The sequence below is a fragment of the Leucopleurus acutus genome (assembly GCF_964270905.1).
Source record: "Leucopleurus acutus genome assembly, chromosome: 12".
In the NCBI taxonomy this organism is placed as follows: Eukaryota; Metazoa; Chordata; class Mammalia; order Artiodactyla; family Delphinidae; genus Leucopleurus; species Leucopleurus acutus.
Genome location: NC_139154.1, coordinates 67,025,192 through 67,051,771, shown reverse-complemented (window position 1 = coordinate 67,051,771; position 26,580 = coordinate 67,025,192). Strand labels below are relative to the sequence as shown.

General features: G+C 38.5%; 1 protein-coding gene across 1 annotated transcript in view; it reads right to left on the bottom strand.

The window, feature by feature from the left end:
• GTF2A1L (general transcription factor IIA subunit 1 like) overlaps positions 1 to 26,580 on the bottom strand; it is a gene marked incomplete at both ends in the record, with an annotated part of 60,393 nt that overhangs the window by 20,712 nt on the left and 13,101 nt on the right. The window contains 3 exons of the mRNA XM_082851680.1: positions 4,681 to 5,270; positions 6,332 to 6,416; positions 15,481 to 15,536. Of these exons, the coding sequence (XP_082707806.1) occupies positions 4,681 to 5,270; positions 6,332 to 6,416; positions 15,481 to 15,536 (731 nt within the window). The remainder of the gene's footprint in view (positions 1 to 4,680; positions 5,271 to 6,331; positions 6,417 to 15,480; positions 15,537 to 26,580) is intronic.

The following is a 26,580-nucleotide window of genomic DNA, read 5'->3' as shown; positions in this document are numbered from 1 at the left end:
AAAGATTAATAAAATGTACCTCTCAATGCACACAGGACATTTTAATGCATCTCTTAACTACATTATGACAGATACACACATAAGGTGCTATGATAACACAGAAGAGATACATCCAACCTAATAATGAAAGGGGAGAGGGCAGATAGAAAGGTATTAAGTAAGATTTCTGGAGGAAGAAATAAATGGGTAAGTAGGAATTAACTTTGTTGTCTCCTGCCTCTCTTTGCTTTCGTTATCCCCTCTGCTTTGTGCCTGGCTTTTCTGCCGCCATCCTTTCTTGCGGTTAACACAGATCATTGCTCACAGTTTGTTGTTACCAATAAAGTAGTAGGCATGAAATAAAGAGCAAATGAGAAACTCTGGCCAAAAAAGAACATGGAGGTCCTCGTATGCCACATTAAGAATACTGACCTAAAAAAAAACAGACTGCCAGATATTTCTCAGGCAAAGATAGGTTTATTCAGGATCAGCAGAAATGTGGGGTGTGCAACCATGGCGAGCCACATGCAAGTCCCCTCGAAGGAAGGAAGCTTATATAGAGAAGAAAAGGAAGTTGGGAGGGCTACAGTAAACAGAGTCCACAGCTCTTCATTGGTTAAGTTGTTGTCAGGATAGAAGCGGAGTCTTCTAGTTGGGCTCTGCTATTGTCACAGGGCGTGAGAATGCCCCCCTCAGGTCTCCCAACTCTATTTAATTGAGATTTCTGTTTATTAATTTTTTTTTCAAGGAGCTTCAATTTTATCCTGTAGCTGATAGGCAGTCAGCGACATGTTAAGCAGGCTGCATGCTGAGTAAATCTATGGTAGCCATGAGGAGCAGAGGTCATAGCTAATACTCACTGAGCTCTTACCATATGCTAGGCAGTATACTGCTGAGCACTTCACGCTGATTATCTCACATAATCCTCCCACCACCACAATTCTATGGTAGCTACTAGGATCTTTATTTTACAAACGAGGAAATAGTAGCTTGCCCAAGTCATGTAGTTATTAAGGGATAGAGAAGGAATTCAAAACATTTCTGATCCCTGAAGGCTTTAACCTCTAGGATGGATGGACTGGAAGGAGTGGAGTAAGAACCAGCAGAGACTACAGGCTAATAAATTAGTTAGAAACTATATTGTCCCAATTGAGAGACAATTAGGGCAATGGCAATAGGGATGGAGAAGAGGAAAAAGATCCCAGAAATATTTGGTTTTAAAAGTTGTCAAAAGTTATATGATTCAGCCTTTAAAAGGAATGAAATCCCCATATATGCTACATGAATGACCCTTGAAAATGTGCTAAGCAAACTAAGCCAGTCACAAAAGTACAAATATTGTATGATACCACTCACGAGGTACCTAGTAGTAGTCAAATTTATAGAAACAAAAAGTAGAAGTTACCAGGAGCTGAATGGAGGGGATAAAAAAGGGTACAGAATTTCAGTTTGGGATGATTAGAAAGTTCTAGAGATGGATAGTAGTGATGGTTGCACAATAATGTGAACATGCTTAATGCCATTGAACTGTACACCTAAAAATGGTTAAAATGGTAAATTTTATGTTATACCGAGGTCCCTTGAACAACATGGGTTTGAAATGCGCAGGTCCATTTATACGTGGATTGTTTTCAATAAATACATACTACAAGGTCTGTGACTGGTTGAATCCGTGGATGCGGAATCACGGATACAGAGGGTTAACTATAAAGTCAGATGCAGATTTTTGACTGCGTGGAGCTCAGTGTCCCTAACCCTTGCACTGCTCAAGGGTCCACTGTATATACTTTACAAATTTTTTTTTCAATTTTTAAAATAATTTCTAAAGGACTTCCCTGGCAGTCCAGTGGTTAAGACTCTGCACTCCCAGTGTAGGGGGCACAGGTTCGATCCCTGGTTGGGGAACTGGGATCCCACATACCACATGGCGTGGCCTAAAATAAATAAATAAAAATAATTCTCAGGCTTCCCTAGTGGCTCAGTGGTTGAGAGTCCGCCTGCCGATGCAGGGGACACGGGTTCGTGCCCTGGTCCGGGAAGGTCCCACATGCCGCGGAGCGCCTGGGCCCGTGAGCCATGGCCGCTGAGCCTGCGCGTCCAGAGCCTGTGCTCCGCCATGGGAGAGGCCACAACAGTGAGAGGCCCGCGTACCACAAAAAAACTAATAATAATTAAAATAATAATAATAATTCTCAAAAGCACATGACATAAGGAGGATGAGGGGGAAAGGGGGCCAAAAAGTCATTGTAGTCTTTAGCTTGGGAGACCAGGTGGGCAGTGGTACTATGCAGTATCTCTGATGAGGAAACAATGACTTATTATAACATTCAGGGAGAGCTGTCTAGAAAGGAAACAGACATGAGAATGAAGCTCAAGGGAATAACTGGGCTGAAAATGCAGTCATCAACAAGCAGGTCATAGTTAAAAACCACGATAATGCATGAGATTGCCCAGGAAAAACATGAAGTAAGAAGAGAAATGGGCTGAGGCTAGAACCTTAGGAAACAGCAAGGTCAGATAAAGAGGAGCTCACAAAGGAGATAAGAGGAAGCAGTCAGAAAGGTAAATAATTAAAAGAGAAGGTAGCAGAAATGATAATATTTGGGAGAGAGGGCAATGAAGATGGTGGGGAGAGCCAGCAAGAAATAAAAAGGAGCTGGAGAAGATACACCACCCTACCCGTTTCTCTCCTTCTGCTCCTACTTTTTGCAGTTCCAATGAAGACCTGAGTTTCTAATTTTCTATAGCATTATAAGATTAGCAAACAAAATTCCTACACTGAGGAAAAACTTAACATAGTAATATGCACTTTAAAATAGGAACACGTCAAAAATTGTCAGGAATATATTTTATGAAACAGTAATAATGCTAAACCTACATAAAAACTTAAGATCTCTGGCAGTCTACACAGGAAAAGTAAATAAGTAGGGCTAATTGTAACTTGCTTTAAGCAATAAGAATTTCTGAAAAGCTACTTATAGAGAGCTATTTATAAAATTTTCTGAAAATTCAATCAGCATAAACTTTACCAGATTACTATTTTAAGTTAACCTACAGTAAGTTTTTTAAAATGTTATAAATTAAATTCTTTTGACTGTTTGGATGTTTGTGTTTTAAACATAGATTTTAAAACCAAGCAACAAGTTATATGAAAAGTTATCTAATATATCACATGCCCATAAAGCATAATAGCACTAATCTAAAGCTTATTATGGTGACAGAGCTATCAAAAACTCTATACATCTCTGATAATTCTAAACATTATGAGCTTGGTTTAATGCCCAGTTTACAGACTTATGACTGAATTTCAGAAAGCAACATTACCTAGCTTGCTTGTAAGTGGTAAATCTAGAATTTGAACCTATTGTGGCTTTAAAGCTTAAACTCTTAACCACTAACCCCTAAACAATCCTTAATCTCCCTTAACTAATCTACTTCCCCATATCAGAACAAAGTACAATGTGACATCTAATAAGTAAGTAGAATAAGTCCTTGAATCATCACACCAGAAATCTTCAAAGTTCATACAGAGTGCAGGAGAAAAATGCCTCTAAAAGTTATATTCCAAGTGATAAAAACAAACGCTTATTTTACAGTTATTTTCCCTCAAAACCAAATGTTTCATAATTATGAGTTTATCCTCCATTTCTTAATTTTATATATTATGTGAAAAATATAATGAACACTCAATAAACATTTTAACCTTAATACATTATACCAAACTAAACCAAAAACAGACTTGCTAAAAGATTTTGAACAGGCTTCATCAAACATCTGAAATATTCTAAAACAAGTCAAATGGTTTCTGATAGACATATTCTTTGTTCATTATCCTTCACTGTACCCTGTACCTTCCCCTTCTACCTAGAAAAATGTTAAGGTGACACTTACCTACTACAATGCTACAGATTTGTACAGCGGTTCTAAAGGACCACTAAACCATTAGCTAGAGACACAAACCTTTATTTGTCATATGTCACTAAATTGTATAAATGGAGTTAGCTGTAAGACATAATTTTACATTTGTAAAAAGATAATGCAAGATTTTTAAATTTTACCATGTGAAATTCTCCATGAATCTTTCTGCCATCACTATGAATTCCTTGGAAATTAATAATGTAAACCTATTTTTAATATGGAAGGCTAATTAGGAGCTATTTTTTAGTGGTTTGAATTCCAAAAGAAATTAAGTTAACTAGTATTTTAGCAAACGGAGAAACAAAGTATTTACTAGCAAGATAATTCCTCATGTAGAGAAAACTTTCATATGGGAGTTTAGGAAAATTAGGTAGAGCAAGAAAAAAAATACTTTGAACCTCTTTTGTATATTAAGTATGACAATGAATTACCTCAAAACACTCATTTAATTACTAGAATGCATTTCTGAATCTTAAATTTTATCTGCAGACAAAAAACAATTCTCACAATGTAAGGGAGAGGTAAATGGATTACCTTAAAACAAATGCATTTTCTTTAAAGAAATATTCTAATTCATTAATTGAAACTAAAAGTTTAGAAATGCTGAGCATGAATACATTTAAAAACTGATAGTTATACTAAAAATAATAAAGAAAGAATCTTCTAAAGGGAAAAACAAAACATGCTTTTGAGTAACCTTACAGTTTAAAAAAAAACACTCAGGACATCTAATCACTGGCTACTGTTTATCTCCTAATTCCATTAAATTGAACATAGAACTACCTTCTTTGAGACAGGCAGGCTGCTGGGCTCCTCTGTATTTCTTGGCTGCTTTACAGAATCCCATCCACATATCCTATCTTTAAGAACACGAAGCTGAACATCAGGCGTGTGCTGGTGCTGAGCCCCATGAGGGCCTGTGGACAGGGGCCCACCATGCAGATTTTGAGTCATGCTAGCTGAAACACCGAGCACTGGCTCCACATTAGAATCCATTTGAGAGAGCTGTGGAGGAAATACAACACCTGAAAGGCTGATATACTGAGAGTTTTCCGGCTGACTCAGTAAAGCTTCAGACATGATTTTATGCTGATTTCCAGGATGTAAAAGAGTATCACCAGTAGCATTTTCTAAACGTTTCCTATCCACTGTCCCAGAACGAAGAACTACAGGTTGTTGGAGCACAGTTTCCATTCTCTGTGATTTTTCAGTAGTTACTTGAAGACACCACGGGTTTAATTGTGGAATACTGGTCTGTATTATTGAAGGCTGCCCAAGCTGCTGAAATACTTGCTGAAACGGATGCTGAAGAATACTTGCTCTTCCAGAAGTCTGTGTCACCATAATTGGTACATTAACTTTATAAAGGTAACCTTAAAAAGAAGAAGAAAAAAAAAAAGAAGAAAACAAAACTATAAGTATAACAGAATCCTAATTTCCTTTAAATTTCCTAAAAAAAAAATCTCATGCACAGGAGGCTGGGAGGAAATACGTCAATATGTTAATAGTGGTTACCTCTAGGAGTTTTCCTTTTATTTTTCAGATTTTTTGTGTTTTCTATAATAAATATATATTACTCTTATTTTTTAAAATTAAATATATCTTGCTTTAACTCTAGCCATTTCCCACTATTGCTTATATGGCACATTTTGAGACACATACAGGCTACCAATATTTATTCCATGAACCTCTCCCATTGTTTAATAAATTACAGTGTTAACAACCCAAATTGGGATTTTAAGAAACCTAACCATGGAGAATGTATTTCATATAGTTAAGATGTAAGATACCACATAACAACTATAAGACAAGGACATCCAAAAAGGGTTTAATAATTTCAAAAGGTATCAAATTTCCCCCCTCTTTCCTTTAAAATAATACTAACCAGAAGAAAGAAGAAATTTATTTTTTGAGCATTGAGTCAGGTGCTTGCTTAAACTCTGTAACAACCCAAAAAATAGATATGATTCTCTTTCAAATGAAGAAACAGTTCTTTGAAAAGCAGAGGTTAATCTCCAAATTTTTCAAATATTCTTATACAATCTCCAATAAGAAAGGAGGCAAAGGTTGATAAATCTAATCTTTAGATTTTCTTGATTAAAGCTAGCCGGGACACATGTGTGTCAAAATTCAGGTAACTGACTTGAATTAGAGAAAACCTATATAAAGCATCTTACACAATGTTGGGATGAGAACTGGAAGTGAAATATAGGACAAGCTTAGTACCTGCCTTAGTAGACAGGCTTAGTGTATTTCGTGGTAGACTGCTTCCATAACAATAAAAACGACCATTTATTATTTTTAAATAAGTTTTATTAAAAGTTCCTATAACTTCAATAACTTGTGGTATACAGTTTATTTAAAATCATTAAAGTTAAGACCCAGAAGTTAGTACCAAAGCTAAAAACAAAATATTTTTAAACTATACTCTTACCAGATGCCGTCTGTAATGTCACACCTGCTGGTACATGAACAGGATAACCAGGAAAAGTAAAGTTTGCACTGGAGTTTGAGGTGCCCTAGATATGAAAATTTCATATTAGAAAGTTAGAAAAAGCCTTTACTTGAACCTTTTTTTCCTGATCTTACGGAGGATAAAAAAAATCTGACTAAGGTCAACAGGACAATAGTAGCACTTAACATTAGGGCTGAGTTCTCTGAATAAAACAACTTTTTAATATTTGATTTAGATCATCTCATTAAAAATAAAAGGAATTCTGGGCTTCCCTGGTGGCGCAGTGGTTGAGAGTCTGCCTGCCGATGCAGGGGACACGGGTTCGTGCCCCGGTCCGGGAGGATCCCACATGCTGCCGAGCGGCTGGGGCCGTGAGCCATGGCCGCTGAGCCTGCGCGTCCAGAGCCTGTGCTCCGCAACGGAAGAGGCCGCGGCGGTGAGAGGCCCGTGTACCGCAAAAAAATAAAAAATACATAAAATAAAATAAAAGGAATTCTGTTCTATGGCTATTAGCAATGAAGTCAGTAAGGCTTCATAAATAACATGAACACTGACTCATAAAACTTGCCCACAACACAGCTTTGCGTGGGCCACTGATACCCAGATATTTTAAGAACCACAGCTGTTTATAGGAGTCCTCTAGTCTGTAAGTTGATCACTAATGTTATTTTAAAACAGATAACACAACAGTGTATAATTTTTATTTTGGAATAATTAAACCGTAGGGTTTTACATTTTTAATACTAAATGAAAAGACAAAAAAAGTTTTTGCCTACTAGACCTGCAAAAATTTAAAAGATTGATTAATAATAGCCAATGTTGGTAAGGATGTGATAAAAATCAGTTCTCTCAGACCACTGCTTATGAGTGTATATGGTACAATCCTTTCAGAGGCCAATTTTGTAACATATACGAAAACTGAAAACATGCATAATCTTTGACCCAGAAATTCTACTTCTAGGAATTTATCGTGATTACCTGATTATCACACAAATACACCAAGACATATCTACAAGTGTAATCACTGGAATGCTATATTAGAAAAACACTAGCAAGAATTTAAATGTCCATAAACAAAAGACTGGTTAATTAAACTTGATACATCCACTAAGGCTAATCAATATTTAACTGGCATTGAAAACAGTCCATCTATATTACTAAGTTTAAAAAAAAATTACGGAAACAGTACAGAGAATGATCCTGCTTTTACCCTGAAAATTAAGGTTAACTTTCTTTAATGAAAGAAGTCTAAATGGATATACATCATACAGTTAAAACAGTTATCTTTGGGTTATAATACTACAGGGCTCTATCACTTTTTACTTTATAAATTTGTTTGGTTTTACTCTTTAGAAGTATATTATTTCTTTAATGAGGAGAAAAGGTATTGCCAAGAATTTCAAAGGCAGAGATATTTCTTCACTGGTTTCATATCAAAACCAGCACCATTCTTCCCAAAAATCCTAGTAAGGGCTATACTTTTTGTTTGTTCTTAATGAAGAAATAGAAATAAATGGCCTACTAAAATCCTGTACCCTAGAAAGGAAGCTCATGGGCTGAAAGAAAATGAAAAACTTTATATATCACGTTTTACCTTCAAAGAAAGGTAACAGAGAAAAAGTTCTATTTTGCCCCACCTAAAAAGTACTCAATTTTCTATATATAAGTTTTAATTTTATCTTCTGCCCCCAAATCCCGGGGGGGAGGAAATCTAACCTCTATTATACAATGGTAAAAAAATAACCAAAATATTCCACTTAAATAAAAGGAAGAATTATGATGTGCCTCAACCCTAGGGGAAAAAAAATCAGAAAAACATTCGTATCAAAATCATCTATTTAGGATCCACCAAGTATGTAACATTATACAGTGTATTAAAACTCCATACAATGTAGTTAGGAAATTTCGTAACCTTGTAGGCACAGTCTTGGCAGATGCTAACAACTGCTCTGGAAGACAGGAAAAGTTGGTAAGAAAATATTAATTCTGGAACTCCTGAATTTTTGCAACACCTATGTTATAGGAGCTGTTTCTATCTCCTCATCCCTTACCACATCTTTTCTCATTCAACAGGAGGATTACAAATTACATCTCTGCCCAGCCTTCTGCCACCATTCACTAAAACTGGGGCATCTCTGTTAAAATATATCTTAGATATTGGTTCAAGATGGCAGAATAGAAGGACGTGCTCTCAGTCCCCCTTGCAACAACACCAGAAACACAACTAACTGCTGAACAATCATCGACAGGAAGACACTGGAACTCACCAAAAAAGATATCCCACACCCAAAGACACAGGAGAAGCCACAATGAGACGGCAGGAGGAGCACAATCACAATAAAATCAAATCCCATAACTGCAGGCTGGGTGACTCACAAACTGGAGAACACTTAGACCACAGAAGTCCACCCCCTGGAGTGAAGGTTCTGAGCCCCACATCAGGCTTCCCAATCTGGGGGTCCGGCAACAGGAGGAGGAATTCCTAGAGAATCACACTTGGAAGGCTAGCGGGAATTGATTGCAGGACTTTGACAGGACTGGGGGAAACAGAGACTCCACACTTGGAGGGCAAACACAAAGTAGTGTGCATGTTGGGACCCAGGGGAAGGAGCAGTGACCGCATACGAGACAGAACCAGACCTACCTGTTAGTGTTGGAGGGTCTCCTGCAGAGACAGGTGGTGGCTGTGGCTCACCATGGGGACAAGGACACTGGTAGCAGACGTTCTGGGAAGTACTCCTTGGCATGAGCCCTCCCAGAGTCCGCCATTAGCCCCACCAAAGAGCCTGGGAAGTCTCCAAAGTTGGGTTGCCTCAGGCCAAACAACCAAGAGGGAGGGAACACAGCCCCACCCATTAGCAGACAAGTGGATTAAACTTTTACTGAGCTCTGCACACCACAGCAACACCCAGCTCTACCCACCACCAGTCCCTCCCATCAGGAAGCTTGCACAAGCCTCTTAGATAGCCTCATGCACCAGAGGGCAGACAGCAGAAGCAAGAAGAACTACAATCCTGCAGCCTAAGGAACAATAACCATATTCACAGTAAGGTAGACAAGATGAAAAGGCAGAGGGCTATGTACCAGATGAAGGAACAAGATAAAACCCCAGAAAAACAACTAAATAAAGTGGAGACAGGCAACCATCCAGAAAAAGAATTCAGAATAATGATAGTGAAGATGATCCAGAACCTCAGAAAAAGAATGGAGGCAAAGATCGAAAAGATGCAAGAAATGTTTAACAAAGATCTAGAAGAATTAAAGAATAAACAAACAGAGATGAACAACACAATAACTGAAATGAAAAATACACTAAAAGGAATCAATAGCAGAAAAACTGAGGCAGAAGAACGGGTAAGTGACCTGGAAGACAGAATGGTGGAATTCACTGCCTCGGAACAGAATAAAGAAAAAAGAATGAAAAGAAATGAAGACAGCCTAAGAGACAACATTAAACGCAACAACATTCGCATAACAGGGGTCCAAGAAGGAGAACAGAGAGAGAGAAAGGACCCGAGAAAATATCTGAAGAGACTACAGTCGAAAACTTCCCTAACATGGGAAAGGAAATAGCCACCCAAGTCCAGGAAGTGCAGAGAGTCCCATACAGGATAAACGCAAGGAGAAACACACCGAGACACACAGTAATCAAATTGGCAAAAATTAAAGACAAAGAAAAATTACTGAAAGCAGCAAGGGAAAAACAACAAACAACATACAAGGGAACTCCCACAAGGTTAACAGCTGATTTCTCAGTACAAACTCTACAACCCAGAAGGGAGTGGCATGATATACTTAAAGTGATGAAAGGGAATACTTACAACCAAGATTACTCTACCCGGCAAGGATCTCATTCAGATTTGAAGGAGAAATCAAAAGCTTTACAGACAAGCAAAAGCTAAGAGAATTCAGCACCACCAAACGAGCTCTAAAACAAATGCTAAAGGAAATTCTCTAAGTGGGAAACACAAGAGAAGAAAAAGACCTAAAAACCAAACCCAAAACAATTAAGAAAATAGTAATAGGAACATACATATCGGTAATTAAACATGAATGGATTAAATGCTCCACCCAAAAGACACAGCCTTGCTGAATGGATACAAAAATGAGACACATATATACGCTGTCTACAAGAGACCCACTTCAGACCTTAGGGACACATACAGACTGAAAGTGAGGGGATGGAAAAATATTCCACGCAAACGGAAATAAAAAGAAAGCTGGAGTAGCTACACTCACAGCAGATAAAACAGACTTTAAAATAAAGAATGTTATAAGAGACAAGGAAGGACACTACATAATGATCAAGGGATCAATCCAAGGAGAAGATATAACAATTATAAACATATATGTGTAAGGTCGGATCTTAACAAACAGCACCGCGAAACAGAGGAAAGCTTCAAGTGAGCTTTATTAGGGAGCGCTCCCGGGCGAGGTTCACTGGTCCGAGAGAAAGGGGCCAGAGAAGTCGCACCTGGGCAAGGGTTGGGCAAGATTTTATAGGGGAAGAAGCGAAAGGGGTGTGGTGAATCTGGGAGGGTGCAGGGTATTCCTTATTTGGTGGTCTTTTCGGGTATCCTGGGGGACCGTTAGTCCCGCCCCTCGAAAGGCGGGAAGGCTGGGCTGGGTTCAAAGTCCCCAGGTCAGTTTCTGGAACTGGGTGGTCCCGAATGGCTCCAGGGCAGTTTCTGGAACTGGGTGGTCCTGAATGTCTCCAGGGAAGTTTCTGGAACTGGGTGGTCCGGAGAATTTCATTCTGATGCAACCTGTGAATCTGATTGTATTCCCCTGCCTTGGGCCAGTTGGCCTTACAATATGCACCCAACATAGGAGCACCTCAATACATAAGGCCACTGCTAACAGCTCTAAAAGTGGAAATCGACAGTAACACAATAATAGTGGGGGACTTTAACACCTCACTTACAACAATGGACAGATCATCCAAACAGAAAATTAATATGGAAACACAAGCTTTAAATGACACAATAGACCTGATAGATTTAATTGATATTTATAGGACATTCCATCCAAAAATGACAGATTACACTTTCCTCTCAAGTGCAGATGGAACATTCTCCAGGACAGATCACATCTTGGGTCACAAATCAAGCCTCAGTAAATTTAAGAAAACTGAAATCATATCAAGCATCTTTTCTGACCACAACGCTATGAGATTAGAAATCAATTACAGGGGAAAAAAAACATAAAAACACAAACACATGGAGGCTAAACAATACATTACTAAATAAACAAGAGATCACTGAAGAAATCAAAGAGGAAATCAAAAAATAACTAGAGACAAATGATAATGAAAACAGATGATCCAAAACCTACGGGATGCAGAAAAAGCAGTTCTAAGAGGGAAGTTTATGCTATACAAGCCTACCTCAAGAAAAAGAAAAATCTCAAAAAAACAATCTAACCTTACAACTAAAGGAACTAGAGAAAGAAGAACAAACAAAACCCAAAGTTAGCAGAAGGAAAGAAATCATCAAGATCAGAGCAGAAATAAATGAAATAGAAACAAAGAAAACAATAGCAAAGATCAATAAAACTAAAAGCTGGTTCTTTGAGAAGATAAACAAAATTGATAAACCACTGGCCAGACTCATCAGGAAAAAGAGGGAGGGCTTCCCTGGTGGCGCAGCGGTTGAGAGTCCGCCTGCCAATGCAGGGGATGCGGGTTCGTGCCTCGGTCTGGGAAGATCCCACATGCCGCGGAGCGGCTGGGCCTGTGAGCCATGGCCACTGAGCCTGCACATCCGGAGCCTGTGCTCCGCCATGGGAGAGGCCACAACAGTGAGAGGCCCGCGTACCGCAAAAAAAAATGGAAAAAGAGGGAGAGGACTCATATCACTAAAATTAGAAATGAACAAGGAGAAGATACAACAGACACCACAGAAATACAAAGCATCCTAAGAGACTACAAGCAACTCTATGCCAATAAAATGAACAACCTGGAAAAAATGGACAAATTCTTAGAAAGGTATAACCTTCCAAGATTGAACCAGGAAGAAATAGAAAATATGAACAGACCAATCACAAGCACTGAAATTGAAACTGTGATTAAAAATCTTCCAACAAACAAAAGTCCAGAACCAGATGGCTTCACAGATGAATTCTATCAAACATTCAGAGAAGAGCTAACATCCATTCTTCTCAAACTCTCCCAAAAAACTGCAGAGGAAGGAACACTCCCAAACTCATTCTATGAGGCCGCCATCACCCTGATACCAAAACCAGACAAAGATACTACAAAAAAAAGAAAATGACAGACCAATATCACTGATGAATATAGATGCAAAAATCCTCAACAAAATACTAGCACAGAATACAACAACATATTAAAAGGATCATACATGATGATCAAGTGGGATTTATACCAGGGATGCAAGGATTCTTCAATATACGCAAATCAATCAATGCAATACACCATATTAACAAAGAATAAAAACCATATGATCATCTCAATAGATGCAGAAAAAGCTTTTGACAAAATTCAACACCCATTTATGATAAAAACCATCCAAAAAGTAGGCAGAGAGGGAACTTACCTGAACATAATAAAGACCATATATGACAAATCCACAGCCAACATTGTTCTCAATGGTGAAAAACTGAAAGCATTTCCTTTAAGATCAGGAACAAGACAAAGTTGTCCACTTTCACCATTATTATTCAGTATAGTTTTGGAAGTTTTAGCCACAGCAATCAGGGAAGAAAAAGAAATAAAAGGAATCCAAATCAGAAAAGAAGAAGTAAAGCTGTCACTGTTTGCAGATGACATGATAGTAAACATAAAGAATCCTAAGGATGCTACCAGAAAACTACTAGAGTTAATCAATGAATTCGGTAAAGTAGCAGGATACAAAATTAATGCACAGAAATCTCTTGCATTCCTATATACTAATGAAGAAAAATCTGAAAGAGAAATAAGGAAACACTCCAATTTACCACTGCAACAAAAAGAATCAAATACCTAGGAATAAACCTACCTAAGGAGACAAAAGACCTGTATGCAGAATACTTTAAGACAGTTATGAAAGGAATTTAAGATGAAACAGATGGAGAGATATACCATGTTCTTGGATTGGAAGAATCAACATTGCGAAAATGACTATACTACCCAAAGCAATCTACAGATCAATGAAATACTTATCAAATTACCAACAGCATTTTTTACAGAACTAGAATAAAAAATCTTAAAATTTGTATGGAGACATGAAAGACCCCGAATAGCAAAAGCAGTCTTGAGGGAAAAAAACGGAGCTGGAGGAATCAGACTCCCTGACTTCAGACTATACTACAAAGCTACAGTAATGAAGACAATATGGTACTGGCAGAAAAACAGAAATATAGATCAATGGAACAGGACAGAAAGCCCAGAGATAAACCCACACACCTATGGTCAACTAATCTATGAAAAAGGAGGCAAGGATATACAATGGAGAAAAGACAGTCTCTTCAATAAGTGGTGCTGGGAAAACTGGACAGCTACATGTAAAAGAATGAAATTAGAACACTCCCTAACACCATACACAAAAATAAACTCAAAATGATTCGAGACCTAAAATGTAAGACCAGACACTATAAAACTCTTAGAGTAGAACATAGGAAGAACACTCTTTGACAAAAATTAAAGCAAGATCCTTTATGATCCACCTCCTAGAGTAATGGAAATAAAAACAAACAAATGGGACCTAGTGAAACTTCAAACCTTTTTGCAAAGCAAACTACAAACAAGACAAAAAGACAACCCTCAGAATGGGAAAAAATATTTGCAAATCAATCAATGGACAAAGGATTAATCTCCAAAATATATAAACGGCTCTTGCAGCTCAATATTAAAATAACAAACAACCCAATCAAAAAATGGGCAGAAGACCTAAATAGACATTTCTCCAAAGAGGACATACAGATGCCCACGAAGCACATGAAAAGCTGCTTAACGTCATTAATTATTAGAGAAATGCAAATCAAAACTACACCTCACACCAGTTAGAACTGGCATCATCAGAAAACCTACAAACGGGCTTCCCTGGTGGCGCAGTGGTTGAGAGTCCGCCTGCCGATGCAGGGGACGTGGGTTCATGCCCCGGTCTGGGAGAATCCCGCGTACCGTGGAGCGGCTGGGTCCATGAGCCATGGCCACTGAGTCTGCACGTCTGGAGCCTGTGCTCCGCAATGGGAGAGGCCACAGCAGTGAGAGGCCCACGTACCGCAAAAAAAAAAGGAAAGAAAACCTACCAACAACAAATGCTGGAGAGGGTGTGGAGAAAAGGGAACCCTCTTGCACTGTTGGTGGGAATGTAAATTGATACAGCCACTATGCAGAACAGTACGGAGGTTCCTTAAAAAACTAAAAGTAGAGTTTCCATATGACCCAGCAATCCCACTACTGGGCATATACCCAGAGAAAACCATAATTCAAAAAGACACATGCACCCCAATGTTCACTGCAGCACTATTTACAATAGCCAGGTCATGGAAGCAACCTAAATGCCCATCGACAGACAAGTGGATAAAGAAGATGTGGTACATATATACACTGGACTATTACTCAGCCATAAAAAGGAACGAAATTGGGTCATTTATAGAGACGTGGATGAATCTAGAGACTCTGAGACAGAGTGAAGTAAGTCACAAAGAGAAAAAAAAATGTCGTATATTAACGCATATATGTGTAACCTAGAAAAATGGTACAGATGAACTGGTCTTCAGGGCAGAAATTGACACACAGATGTAGAGAACAAATGTATGGACACCAAGGGGGAAAGCGGTGGGGGGTGTGGGGGGTGTGATGAATTGGGAGATTGGGATTGACATGTATACACTGATGTGCATAAAATGGATGACTAATAAGAACGTGCTGTATAAAAAAATAAATAAAATTCAAAAAAAAGAAAAGAATAGATTTTTAAATGCACGTAATACCACAAAGTTGGTAGGGACAGAAATGACGTAACACAATTTTTGCCATACCATACTGAAAATGCTATTTAATACTATATACTGTCTGATTATATTTTGTCCTTATTCAGGCTTTGCATTGTAGAATGACAAACTGTTTTAAAGCTGAAAAGAAAAATTAAAAATATATATATATATCTCTTAAATAAGATACATACCAGTTCTGCTGTGGTAAAAGTGGGAAGAGTTTTACCAGCAGGAATAAGTAACGATGCTGTATAGGAAACAAAACAAAAATTACACATTCGTTAGAATTTACCAACTGAATAAAATTGCTAAGCATACCTTATTTTTTAAAAATGTTTTCCATCACTAACATATTCAAGCATGATGAATTCTAAACTTTCTGATTCCATATGAGGTAAAAGTATTTAATTACATCTTTTCCCAACAATTTTAGGTAAAGTATAGGTTAGTTGTAAGTCTTTAAGTAGAGGTTATAGATTATAGTATAGATTTCCAAAATGAAATCTCATTGTACTCAAGTATACTGTATTATAGAAATCCATAACAAAATACCTAAAAGGTTGTCTTTAGGAAGCCAATGTACCACTAAACCTCCATTACAACTTTTTAGATGGGAGAAAAAGTAGTATTTGTTAAAGTGGCATGTTTCCAACCAACTATTCTTTGAGCAAAAAAATGTAACCCAACATAAACCATTCCAAATCGTATAGGTTCAAAAAAAATTTCAATTCACCAATTCAACCTGCAATAAACCTATAATTTCATATATCTTTCCTTTATTATCACCAATTTTCTATGCTAACTATCCCTTCATTTATCATACATCTAAAAGATTGACCTGAGAGAAACCAAGATGGTGGAGTAGAAGGACGTGCCCTCACTCCCTCTTGCGAGAACACCAGAATCACAACTAGCTGCTGGACAATCATCGACAAGAAGAGATTGGAACTCACCAAAAAAGACACCCCATATCCACAGACAAAGAAGAAGCCACCATGAGACGGTAGGAGGGGCGCAATCACAATAAAATCAAATCCCATAACTGCTGGGTGGGTGACTCACAGACTGCAGAACACTTATAGCACAGAAGTCCACCCACTGGAGTGAAGGTTCTGAGCCCCACGTCAGGCTTCCCAACCTGGGGGTCTGGCAATGAGAGGCGGAATTCCTAGAGAATCAGACTTTGAAGCCTAGTGGGAATTGACTGCAGGACTTCGACAGGACTGGGGGAAACAGAGACCCCGCTCTTGTAGGGCACACACAAAGTAGGGAGCGCATTAGGACCCAGAGGAAGGAGCAGTGACCCCAGGGAAGATTGAACCAGACCTACCTGCTAATGTTGGAGGGTCTCCTGCAGAGGAGGGGGGTGGCTGTGGCTCACCGTGGGGACAAGGACACTGGTAGCAGATGTTCTGGGAAGTACTCCTTGGTGAGGGCCCTCCAAGAGTCTGTCATTAGCCCCACCAAAGAGCCCAGGTAGGCTCCACTGTTGGGTTGCCTCAAGCCAAACAACCAACAGGGAGGGAACCCAGCCCCACTCATCAACAGTCAAGCAGATTAAACTTTTACTGAGCTTTGCCCACCAGAGCAACAGTCAGCTCTACCCCACAACTAGTCCCTCCCATCAGGAAACTTACACAAGCCTCTTAGATAGCCTCATCCATCAGAGGGCAGACAGCAGAAGCAAAAAGAACTACAACCCTGCAGCTTGTGGAACAAAAACCACATTCAAAGAAAGACAGACAGGGCTTCCCTGGTGGCGCAGTGGTTGAGAGTCTGCCTGCCGATGCAGGGGAAACAGCTTCGTATCCTGGTCTGGGAAGATCCCACATGCCATAGAGCGGCTGGGCCCATGAGCCATGGCCACTGCGCCTGCGCGTCTGGAGCCTGTGCTCCACAACGGGAGGAGCCACAACAGTGAGAGGCCCGCGTACCACAAAAAAAAAAAAAAAAAAAAAAGACAGACAAGATAAAAAGGGAGAGGGATAGGTACCAGATGAAGGAACAAGATAAAACCCCAGAAAAACAACTAAATGAAGTGGAGACAGGCAACCATCCAGAAAAAGAATTCAGAATAACGATAGTGAAGATGATCCAGGACCTCGGAAAAAGAATGGAGGCAAAGATCGAGAAGATGCAAGAAATGTTTAACAAAGACCTAGAAGAATTAAAGAACAAACACACAGAGATGAACAATACAATAACTGAAATGAAAGCTACACTAGAAGGAATCAACAGCAGAATATCTGAGGCAGAAGAACGGATAAGTGACCTGGAAGACAGAATGGTGGAATTCACTGCCTCGGAACAGAATAAAGAAAAAAGAATGAAAAGAAATGAAGACAGCCTAAGAGACAACATTAAACGCAACAACATTCGCATAACAGGGGTCCAAGAAGGAGAACAGAGAGAGAGAAAGGACCCGAGAAAATATCTGAAGAGACTACAGTCGAAAACTTCCCTAACATAGGAAAGGAAATAGCCACCCAAGTCCAGGAAGCGCAGAGAGTCCCATACAGGATAAACCCGAGGAGAAACATGCTGAGACACATAGTAATCAAATTGACAAAAATTAAAGACAAAGAAAAATTATTGAAAGCAGCAAGGGAAAAACGACAAATAACATACAAGGGAATCCCCATAAGGTTAACAGCTGATTTCTTAGTACAAACTCTACAACCCAGAAGGGAGTGGCATGATATACTTAAAGTGATGAAAGGGAAAACCTACAACCAAGATTACTCTACCCGGCAAGGATCTCATTCAGATTTGACGGAGAAATCAAAAGCTTTACAGACAAGCAAAAGCTAAGAAAATTCAGCACCACCAAACGAGCTCTAAAACAAATGCTAAAGGAACTTCTCTAAGTGGGAAACACAAGAGAACAAAAGGACCTACAAAAACAAAAACAAAACAATTAAGAAAATGGTCATAGGTACATACATGTCAATAATTACCTTAAACATGAATGGATTAAATGCTCCAATCAAAAGACATAGGCTTGCTGAATGGATACAAAAAGAGAACCATATATATGCTGTCTACAAGAGACTCACTTCAGACCTAGGGACACAACAGACTGAAAGTGAGGGGATGGAAAAGGATATTCCATGCAAATGGAAATCAAAAGAAAGCTGCAGTAGCTATACTTATATGAGATAAAATAGACTTTAAAATAAAGAATGTTACAAGAGACAAGGAAGGACACTACATAATGATCAAGGAATCAATCCAAGGAGAAGATATAACAATTATAAACATATATGCACCCAACATAGGAGCATCTCAATACATAAGGCCACTGCTAACAGCTATAAAAGAGGAAATCGACAGTAACACAATAGTGGGGGACTTTAACACCTCACTTACAACAATGGACAGATCATCCAAACAGAAAATTAATAAGGAAACACAATTTAAATGACACATAGACCTGATAGATTTAATTGATATTTATAGGACATTCCATCCAAAAAGCGCAGATTACACTTTCCTCTCAAGTGCGGATGGAACATTCTCCAGGACAGATCACATCTTGGGTCACAAACCAAGCCTCAGTAAAGTTAAGAAAATTGAACTCATATCAAGCATCTTTAATGACCACAACGCTATGAGATTAGAAATCAATTACAGGGAAAAAAACATAAAAACACAAACACATGAAGGCTAAACAATACATTACTAAATAAACAAGAGATCACTGAAAAAATCAAAGAGGAAATCAAAAAATACCTAGAGACAAATGACAATGAAAACACGACGATCCAAAACCTATGGGATGCACCAAAAGCAGTTCTAAGAGAGAAGTTTACAGCAATACGAGGCTACTTCAAGAAACAAGAAAAATCTCAAATAAACAATCTAACGTTAAACCTAAAGGAACGAGAGAAAGAAGAACAAACAAAACCCAAAGTTAGCAGAAGGAAAGAAATCATCAAGATCAGAGCAGAAATAAATGAAATAGAAACAAAGAAAACAATAGCAAAGATCAATAAAACTAAAAGCTGGTTCTTTGAGAAGATAAACAAAATTGATAAACCATTAGCCAGACACATCAAGAAAAAGAGGGAGAGGTCTCAAATCACTAAAATTAGAAATGAACAAGGAGAAGTTACAACAGAAACCACAGAAATACAAAGCATCCTAAGAGACTACTACAAGCAACTCTATGCCAATCAAATGGACAACCTGGAAGAAATGGACAAATTCTTACAAAGGTATAACCATCCAAGACTGAACCAGGAAGAAATAGAAAGTATGAACAGACAAATCACAAGTAATGAAATTGAAACTGTGATTAAAAATCTTCCAACAAACAAAAGTCCAGAACCAGATGGCTTCACAGATGAATTCTATGAAACATTTAGAGAAGAGATAACACCCATCCTTCTCAAACTCTTCCAAAAAATCGCAGAGGAAGGAACACTCCCAAACTCATTCTATGAGGCCACCATCACTCTGATACCAAAACCAGACAAAGATACTACAAAAAAAGAAAATTACAGACCAATATCACTGATGAATATACATGCAAAAATACTCAACAAAAAACTAGCCAACAGACTCCAACAACACATAAAAAGGATCATACACCATGATCAAGTGGGATTTACCCAGGGATGCAAGGATTCTTCAATATATGCAAATCAATCAATGTGATATTAACAAATTGAAGAAGGAAAACCATATGATCATCTCAATAGATGCAGAAAACGCTTCTAACAAAATTCAACACCCATTTATGATAAAAACCATCCAGAAAGTAGGCATAGAGGGAACTTACCTAAACATAATAAAGGCCATATATGACAAACCCACAGCAAACCTCATTCTCAATGGTGAAAAACTGAAAGCATTTCCTCTAAGATCAGGAACAAGACAAGGATGTCCACTCTCACCACTATTATTCAACATAGTTTTGGAAGTCCTAGTCATGGCAATCAGAGAAGAAAAAGAAATAAAAGGAATACAAATTGGAAGAGAAGAAGTAAAACTGTCACTGTTTGCAGATGACATGATACTATACATAAAGAATCCTAAAAAGGCCACTAGAAAACTACTAGAGCTAATCAATGAATTTGGTAAAGTAGCAGGACACAAAATTAATGCACAGAAATCTCTTGCATTCCTATACACTAATGATGAAAACTCTGAAAGAGAAATTAAGGGAACACTCCCATTTACCATTGCAACGAAAAGAATAAAATACCTAGCAATAAACCCTCCTAGGGAAACAAAAGACCTGTATGCAGAAAACTATAAGACACTGATGAACGAAAGTAAAGATGATACCAAAAGATGGAGAGATATACCATGTTCTTGGATTGGAAAAGTCAATATTGTGAAAATGACTACACTACCCAAAGCAATATACAGATTCAATGCAATCTCTATCAAATTACCAATGGCATTTTTTACAGAATTAGAACAAATAATCTTAAAATTTGTATGGAGACATGAAAGACCCCAAATAGCAAAAGCAGTCTTGTGGGAAAAAAAAACGGAGCTGGAGGAATCAGACTCCCTGACTTCAGACTATACTACAAAGCTACAGTAATCCAGAAAATATGGTACTGGCATAAAAACAGAAACAAAGATCAATGGAACAAGATAGAAAGCCCAGAGATAAACCCACACACCTATGGTCAATTAATCTATGAAAAAGGAGGCAAGGATATACAATGGAGAAAAGACAGTCTCTTCAATAAGTGGTGCTGGGAAAACTGGACAGTACATGTGAAAGAAGGAAATTAGAATACTCCCTAACACCATACACAAAAATAAACTCAAAATGGATAAGAGACCTAAATGTAAGACCGGACACTATAAAACTCTTAGAGGAAAACATAGGAAGAACACTCTTTGACATAAATCACAGCAAGATCTTTTTTGATCCACCTCTTAGAGCAATGGAAATAAAAACAAAAATAAACAAATGGGACCTAATGAAACTTAAAAGCTTTTGCACAGCAAAGGAAACCATAAACAAGACGAAAAGACAACCCTCAGAATGGGAGAAAATATTTGCAAACGAATCTACGGACAAAGGATTAATCTCCAAAATATATAAACAGCTCATGCAGCTCAATATTAAACAAACAACCCAATCCAACAATGGGCAGAAGACCTAAATAGACATTTCTCCAAAGAAGACATACAGATGGCCAAGAAGAATATGAAAAGCTGTTCAACATCCCTAATTATTAGAGAAATGCAAATCAAAACTACAATGAGGTATCACTTCACACCAGTTAGGATGGGCATCATCAGAAAACCTACAAATAACAAATGCTGGAGAGGGTGTGGAGAAAAGGGAACCCTCTTGCACTGTTGGTGGGAATGTAAATTGATGCAGCCACTATGGAGAACAGTATGGAGGTTCCTTAAAAAACTAAAAATAGAATTACCATATGATCCAGCAATCCCTACTGGGCATATACCCAGAGAAAACCATAATTCAAAAAGACACATGCACCCCAATGTTCACTGCAGCACTATTTACAATAGCCAAGTCATGGAAGCAACTTAAATGCCCATCGACAGATGCATGGATAAAGAAGATGTGGTACATATAACAATGGAATATTACTCAGCCTAAAAAGGAACAAAATTGGGTCATTTGTAGTGACATGGATGTATCTAGAGACTGTCATACATACTGAAGTAAGTCAGAAAGAGAAAAACAAATATCGTATATGAACGCATGTATGTGGAACCTAGAAAAATGGTACAGATGAACCAGTATGCAGGGCAGAAGTTGAGACACAGATGTAGAGAACAAATGTATGGACACCAAGGGGGGAAAGCCGCGGGGGCGGTGGGGATGGTGGTGTGCTGAATTGGGTGATTGGGATTGACATGTATACACTGATGTTTATAAAACTGATCACTAATAAGAACCTGCTATATAACAAAATAAATAAAATAAAATTAAAAAATTAAAAAAAATAGGGCTTCCCTGGTGGCGCAGTGGTTGAGAGTCCGCCTGCTGATGCAGGGGACACGGGTTCGTGCCCCAGTCCGGGAAGATCCCACATGCCGTGGAGGGGCTGGGCCCGTGAGCCATGGCCGCTGAGCCTGCGCTTCCAGAGCCTGTGCTCCGCAACAGGAGAGGCCACAACAGTGAGAGGCCCACGTACAGGAAAAAAAAATAAAAAATAAGTCTTAATACTACTCAGCCATAAAAAAGAACAAAATAATGTCATTTGCAGCAACATGGATGAACCTAGAGATTGTCATACTGAGTGAAGTAAGTCAGACAGAGAAAGACAAACATCATATGATATCACTTATATGTGGAATCCAAAAAAATGGTACAAATGAACTTATTTACAAAACAGAAACAGAGTCACAGATGTACAAATAAACTTATGGTTACCAGGTGGGGAAAGGGGGAGGGATAAATTGGGAGATTGGGATTGATATATACACACTACTATATATAAAATAGGTAACTAATAGGGAACTACTGCATAGCACAGGGAACTCTTCTCAATACTCTGTAATGACCTATATGGGAAAAGAATCTAAAAAAGAGTGGATAGATGTATATGTATAATTGATTCACTTTGCAGTACAGCTAAAACTAACACAATATTTTAAATCAACTATACTCCAATAAAATTTTTTTAAATAAGTCTAAAGAACAAATAGTTACTAGAAGGATCTCAGTTGACCAATGTAACCTTAAACCTTACCTCAAGGTTCATTTTACCTACTTGAACCTGACAGAAGACCATTTTGCCTTTTCTTTAATAAAAACAAAAACATTTTAGCATGTTTATGCAGCACGTATTTACTGAATGTAATGTTTTTTATGGTATTTTTTCACATATTGTATTAAGAACTGTCCTAAAGACCCATTTCTGACACTAGCATGGCTCCATGATATACCACAAACAGCTCAGAAGAGCAAATTTTTTTTAACTAACGATTCTTCTCACATTAAGACAACAGAAGTGAAGCTACAAAGACTGATGGTTAATGAAGTACAAAATTATTTTTATCCTCTGTCATCTATAGCTTTACTTCTTAACCAGCATTCTTTTTGGAAAGGCTAAATTAGAACTGGAGTGGCAGGAACACAATGGTATTAGTCTTAATTAGCTGAAGTGAGAAAAGCTTAGGCTGGTACAGCATAAGCCATAGCCTGAGAGGAAACAAAAATCTGTTAACATACTGTCTGAAGCAATTAAATGAATTTCTTGAGGAAAAATAGCAACAATTCTCCGCTGTTAAATACTCAGCAATAAATCCCAAAGGATAATTCTCTCCACTCATACAAATCAAACAGAGCTAAAAGAATTTTAAGAGTTTCTTTAGAGCCATCAAAAAATTGAACTAACAAAATTTTAGAGTAAAGTTTCATGTAGCTTCTACTTAATTTTGATACTAAATTCACAAGTTACATTCATCATTCATATACATTCACTAATTACGTACACCATTATATGTGCCTGAAACATACTTTTTAAAATACTCAAGATAGTGTCAATAACCAATTAAGTTTTAACTGAATACATGTTTTTACTTAAAGTGTCAGAATTTTGGTCTTCATGTATATATTCTAGAAATAGTAAATTTCATAAACAATAAGCTTTAGAATAAAGGAAGAATTTAATCCGACAAATATAATTTAAGGAGTTTTGCAGAAAAAATAGTATAGCACAACAACATTCACATTTATAAGTGTATTTTTCCCTACACACCAAAAAGTCTTTGATACATTAAGGCAGTTAACCATTTAACAATATTTGGTCCCTCTTTGAACCATACCAAATTTTAATATCCAAGTCACATTATTCAAGAGGTGCAAAAACTGGTAAATTTCTTTTTTGTGACTACTCTTTAGTATATGACTGTCTCCTGATGACCACACTGAATATTCTAACTCAAACCACCTCAAGAAACAACAACATTGCTGAAAATTTTAACAGATCCAAATTCAAGAACAACAGGACATACAGTTTGTACCTGAAGTTTAGGAGTTTTAATGCTCAAAGATGAAAGCTAACAAACCTCTCAATGTTCCTGGTTCTTCCCTGTCTTCCTCCCACAATCACTGATGGCTTCATCAAAAAGACTATGTGACATGAAGACCAAATAGCAGAAGATGATTTGAATTGCCCTAGAAATAAGGCAATTATAGACAAAGTGACTACCTGTCCCAGTGTGCTCAGGACAGTCCTAGTTTACACCTGTTATTCTGAGGTTATTATTATTATTACTGTTTATTTATTTATTTATGACTGCCTTGGGTCTTTGTTGTTGCGCACGGGCTTCCTCTAGTTGCGGCGAGCGGGGGCTACTCTTCGTTGCAGTGTGCGGGCTTCTCACTGCGGTGGCTTCTCTTGTTGTGGAGCTCGGGCTCTAGGCACATGGGCTTCGGTAGTTGTGGCATGCGGGCTCTAGAGTGCAGGCTCAGTAGTTGTGGCGCACGGGCTTAGTTGCTCCACTGCATGTGGGATCTTCTCAGACCAAGGATCAAACCCGTGTTCCCATGCATTGGCAGACAGATTCTCAACCACTGCACCACCAGGGAGATCCTGAGGTTATTATTAACAGAATCCCATTTCTCTCTCAAAAGTGGATTACAGGGCTTCCCTGGTGGTGCAGCGGTTGGGAGTCTGCCTGCCAATGCAGGAGACGCGGGTTCGTGCCCCGGTCTGGGAGGATCCCACATACCGCGGGGCATCTGGGCCTGTGGGCCATGGCTGCTGGACCTGTGCGTCCGGACCTTGTGCTCCACAGCAGGAGGGGCCACAGTGGTGAGAGGCCCGCGTACCGCAAAAAAAAAAGAAAAAAAAAGAAAAGTGGATTATAAGCAAAAGACCCAGAACAGCCAATATGATATTCAAGGAGAAAATGATGAACTACTATCACTACCCAACTTCAAGACTTACTGTAAAGCTACAGTAATCAAGACAGTGTACACAAATAGATGGCAAAAAAATAGACAAATAGATCAGTGGAACAGAACAGACAGCCAAGAAATAGATCCCCATAAATATAATCAACTGATCTTTGACAAAGGAGCATAAGCTATACGATGGAGCAAAGATAGTCTCTTCAACAAATAGTGCTGGAACAACTGAACATCCAGTGCAAAAAAAAAATGAACCTAGATACAGACCTTACACGCTTCACAAAAGTTAACTCAAAATGGATCACAGAGCTAAATGTAAAATGCAAAACTGTAAAACTCCTGGAAAATAACATATGAGAAAATCTACATGACTTGAGCATAGCAATGACTTTTTTAATACAACACTGAAGGAACAATCCATGAAAGACGTAACTGATAAGCTGGACTTCATTAAAATTAAAAACTGCTTTGCAAAAGACAATGTAAGGAGAATGAGGAGACAAGCCACAGTTTGGGAGAAAATATTTGCAAAAGACATACCTGATAAGGGACTGTTATCCAAAATAAACAAAGAGATGGAGGACCTTCAAGGTGGTGGAGGAGTAAGACATGGAGATCACTTTCCTCCCCACAAATACATCAAAAATACATCTACAGTCTACCGCCATACCATCCTGAACACGCCTGATCTCGTTTGATCTCGGAAAAATACATCTACATGTGGAACAAATACTACAGAATACCTACTGAATGCTGGCAGAAGACCTCAGACTTCCCAAAAGAGCCATGTGGCTCACAGGGTCTTGGTGCTCTGGCCAGGGGTCAGGCCTGAGTCTCTGAAGTGAGAGAGCCGAGTTCAGGACACTGGACCACCACAGATATCCCAGCAAGATATCAATATAATATCAATCGGCAAGAGCTCTCCCAGAGACCTCCGTCTCAATGCTTACACCCAGCTCCACTCAACAACCAGCAAGCTCCAGTACTAGACATCCCACGCCAAACAACTAGCAAGACAGGAACACAACGCCACCCATTAGAATAGAGGCTGCCTAAAATCATATTGAGTTCACAAACATCCCCAAAACACACACCAGACGTGGTCCTGACCACCAGAAAGACAAGATCCAGCCTCATCCACCAGAACACAGGCACCAGTCCCCTCCACCAGGAAGCCTACACAACCCACTGAACCAACCTTACCCACTGGGGGCAGACACCAAAAACAATGGGAACTACAAACCTGCAGGCTGGAGACCCCAAACACACTAAGTTAGGCAAGACGGGAAGACAGAGAAATATACAGCAGATGAAGGAGCAAGGTAAAAACCCACCAGACCAAACAAATGAAGAGGAAATAGGCAGTCCACCTGAAAAAGAATTCAGAGTAATGATAGTAAAGATGATCCAAAATCTTGGAAACAGA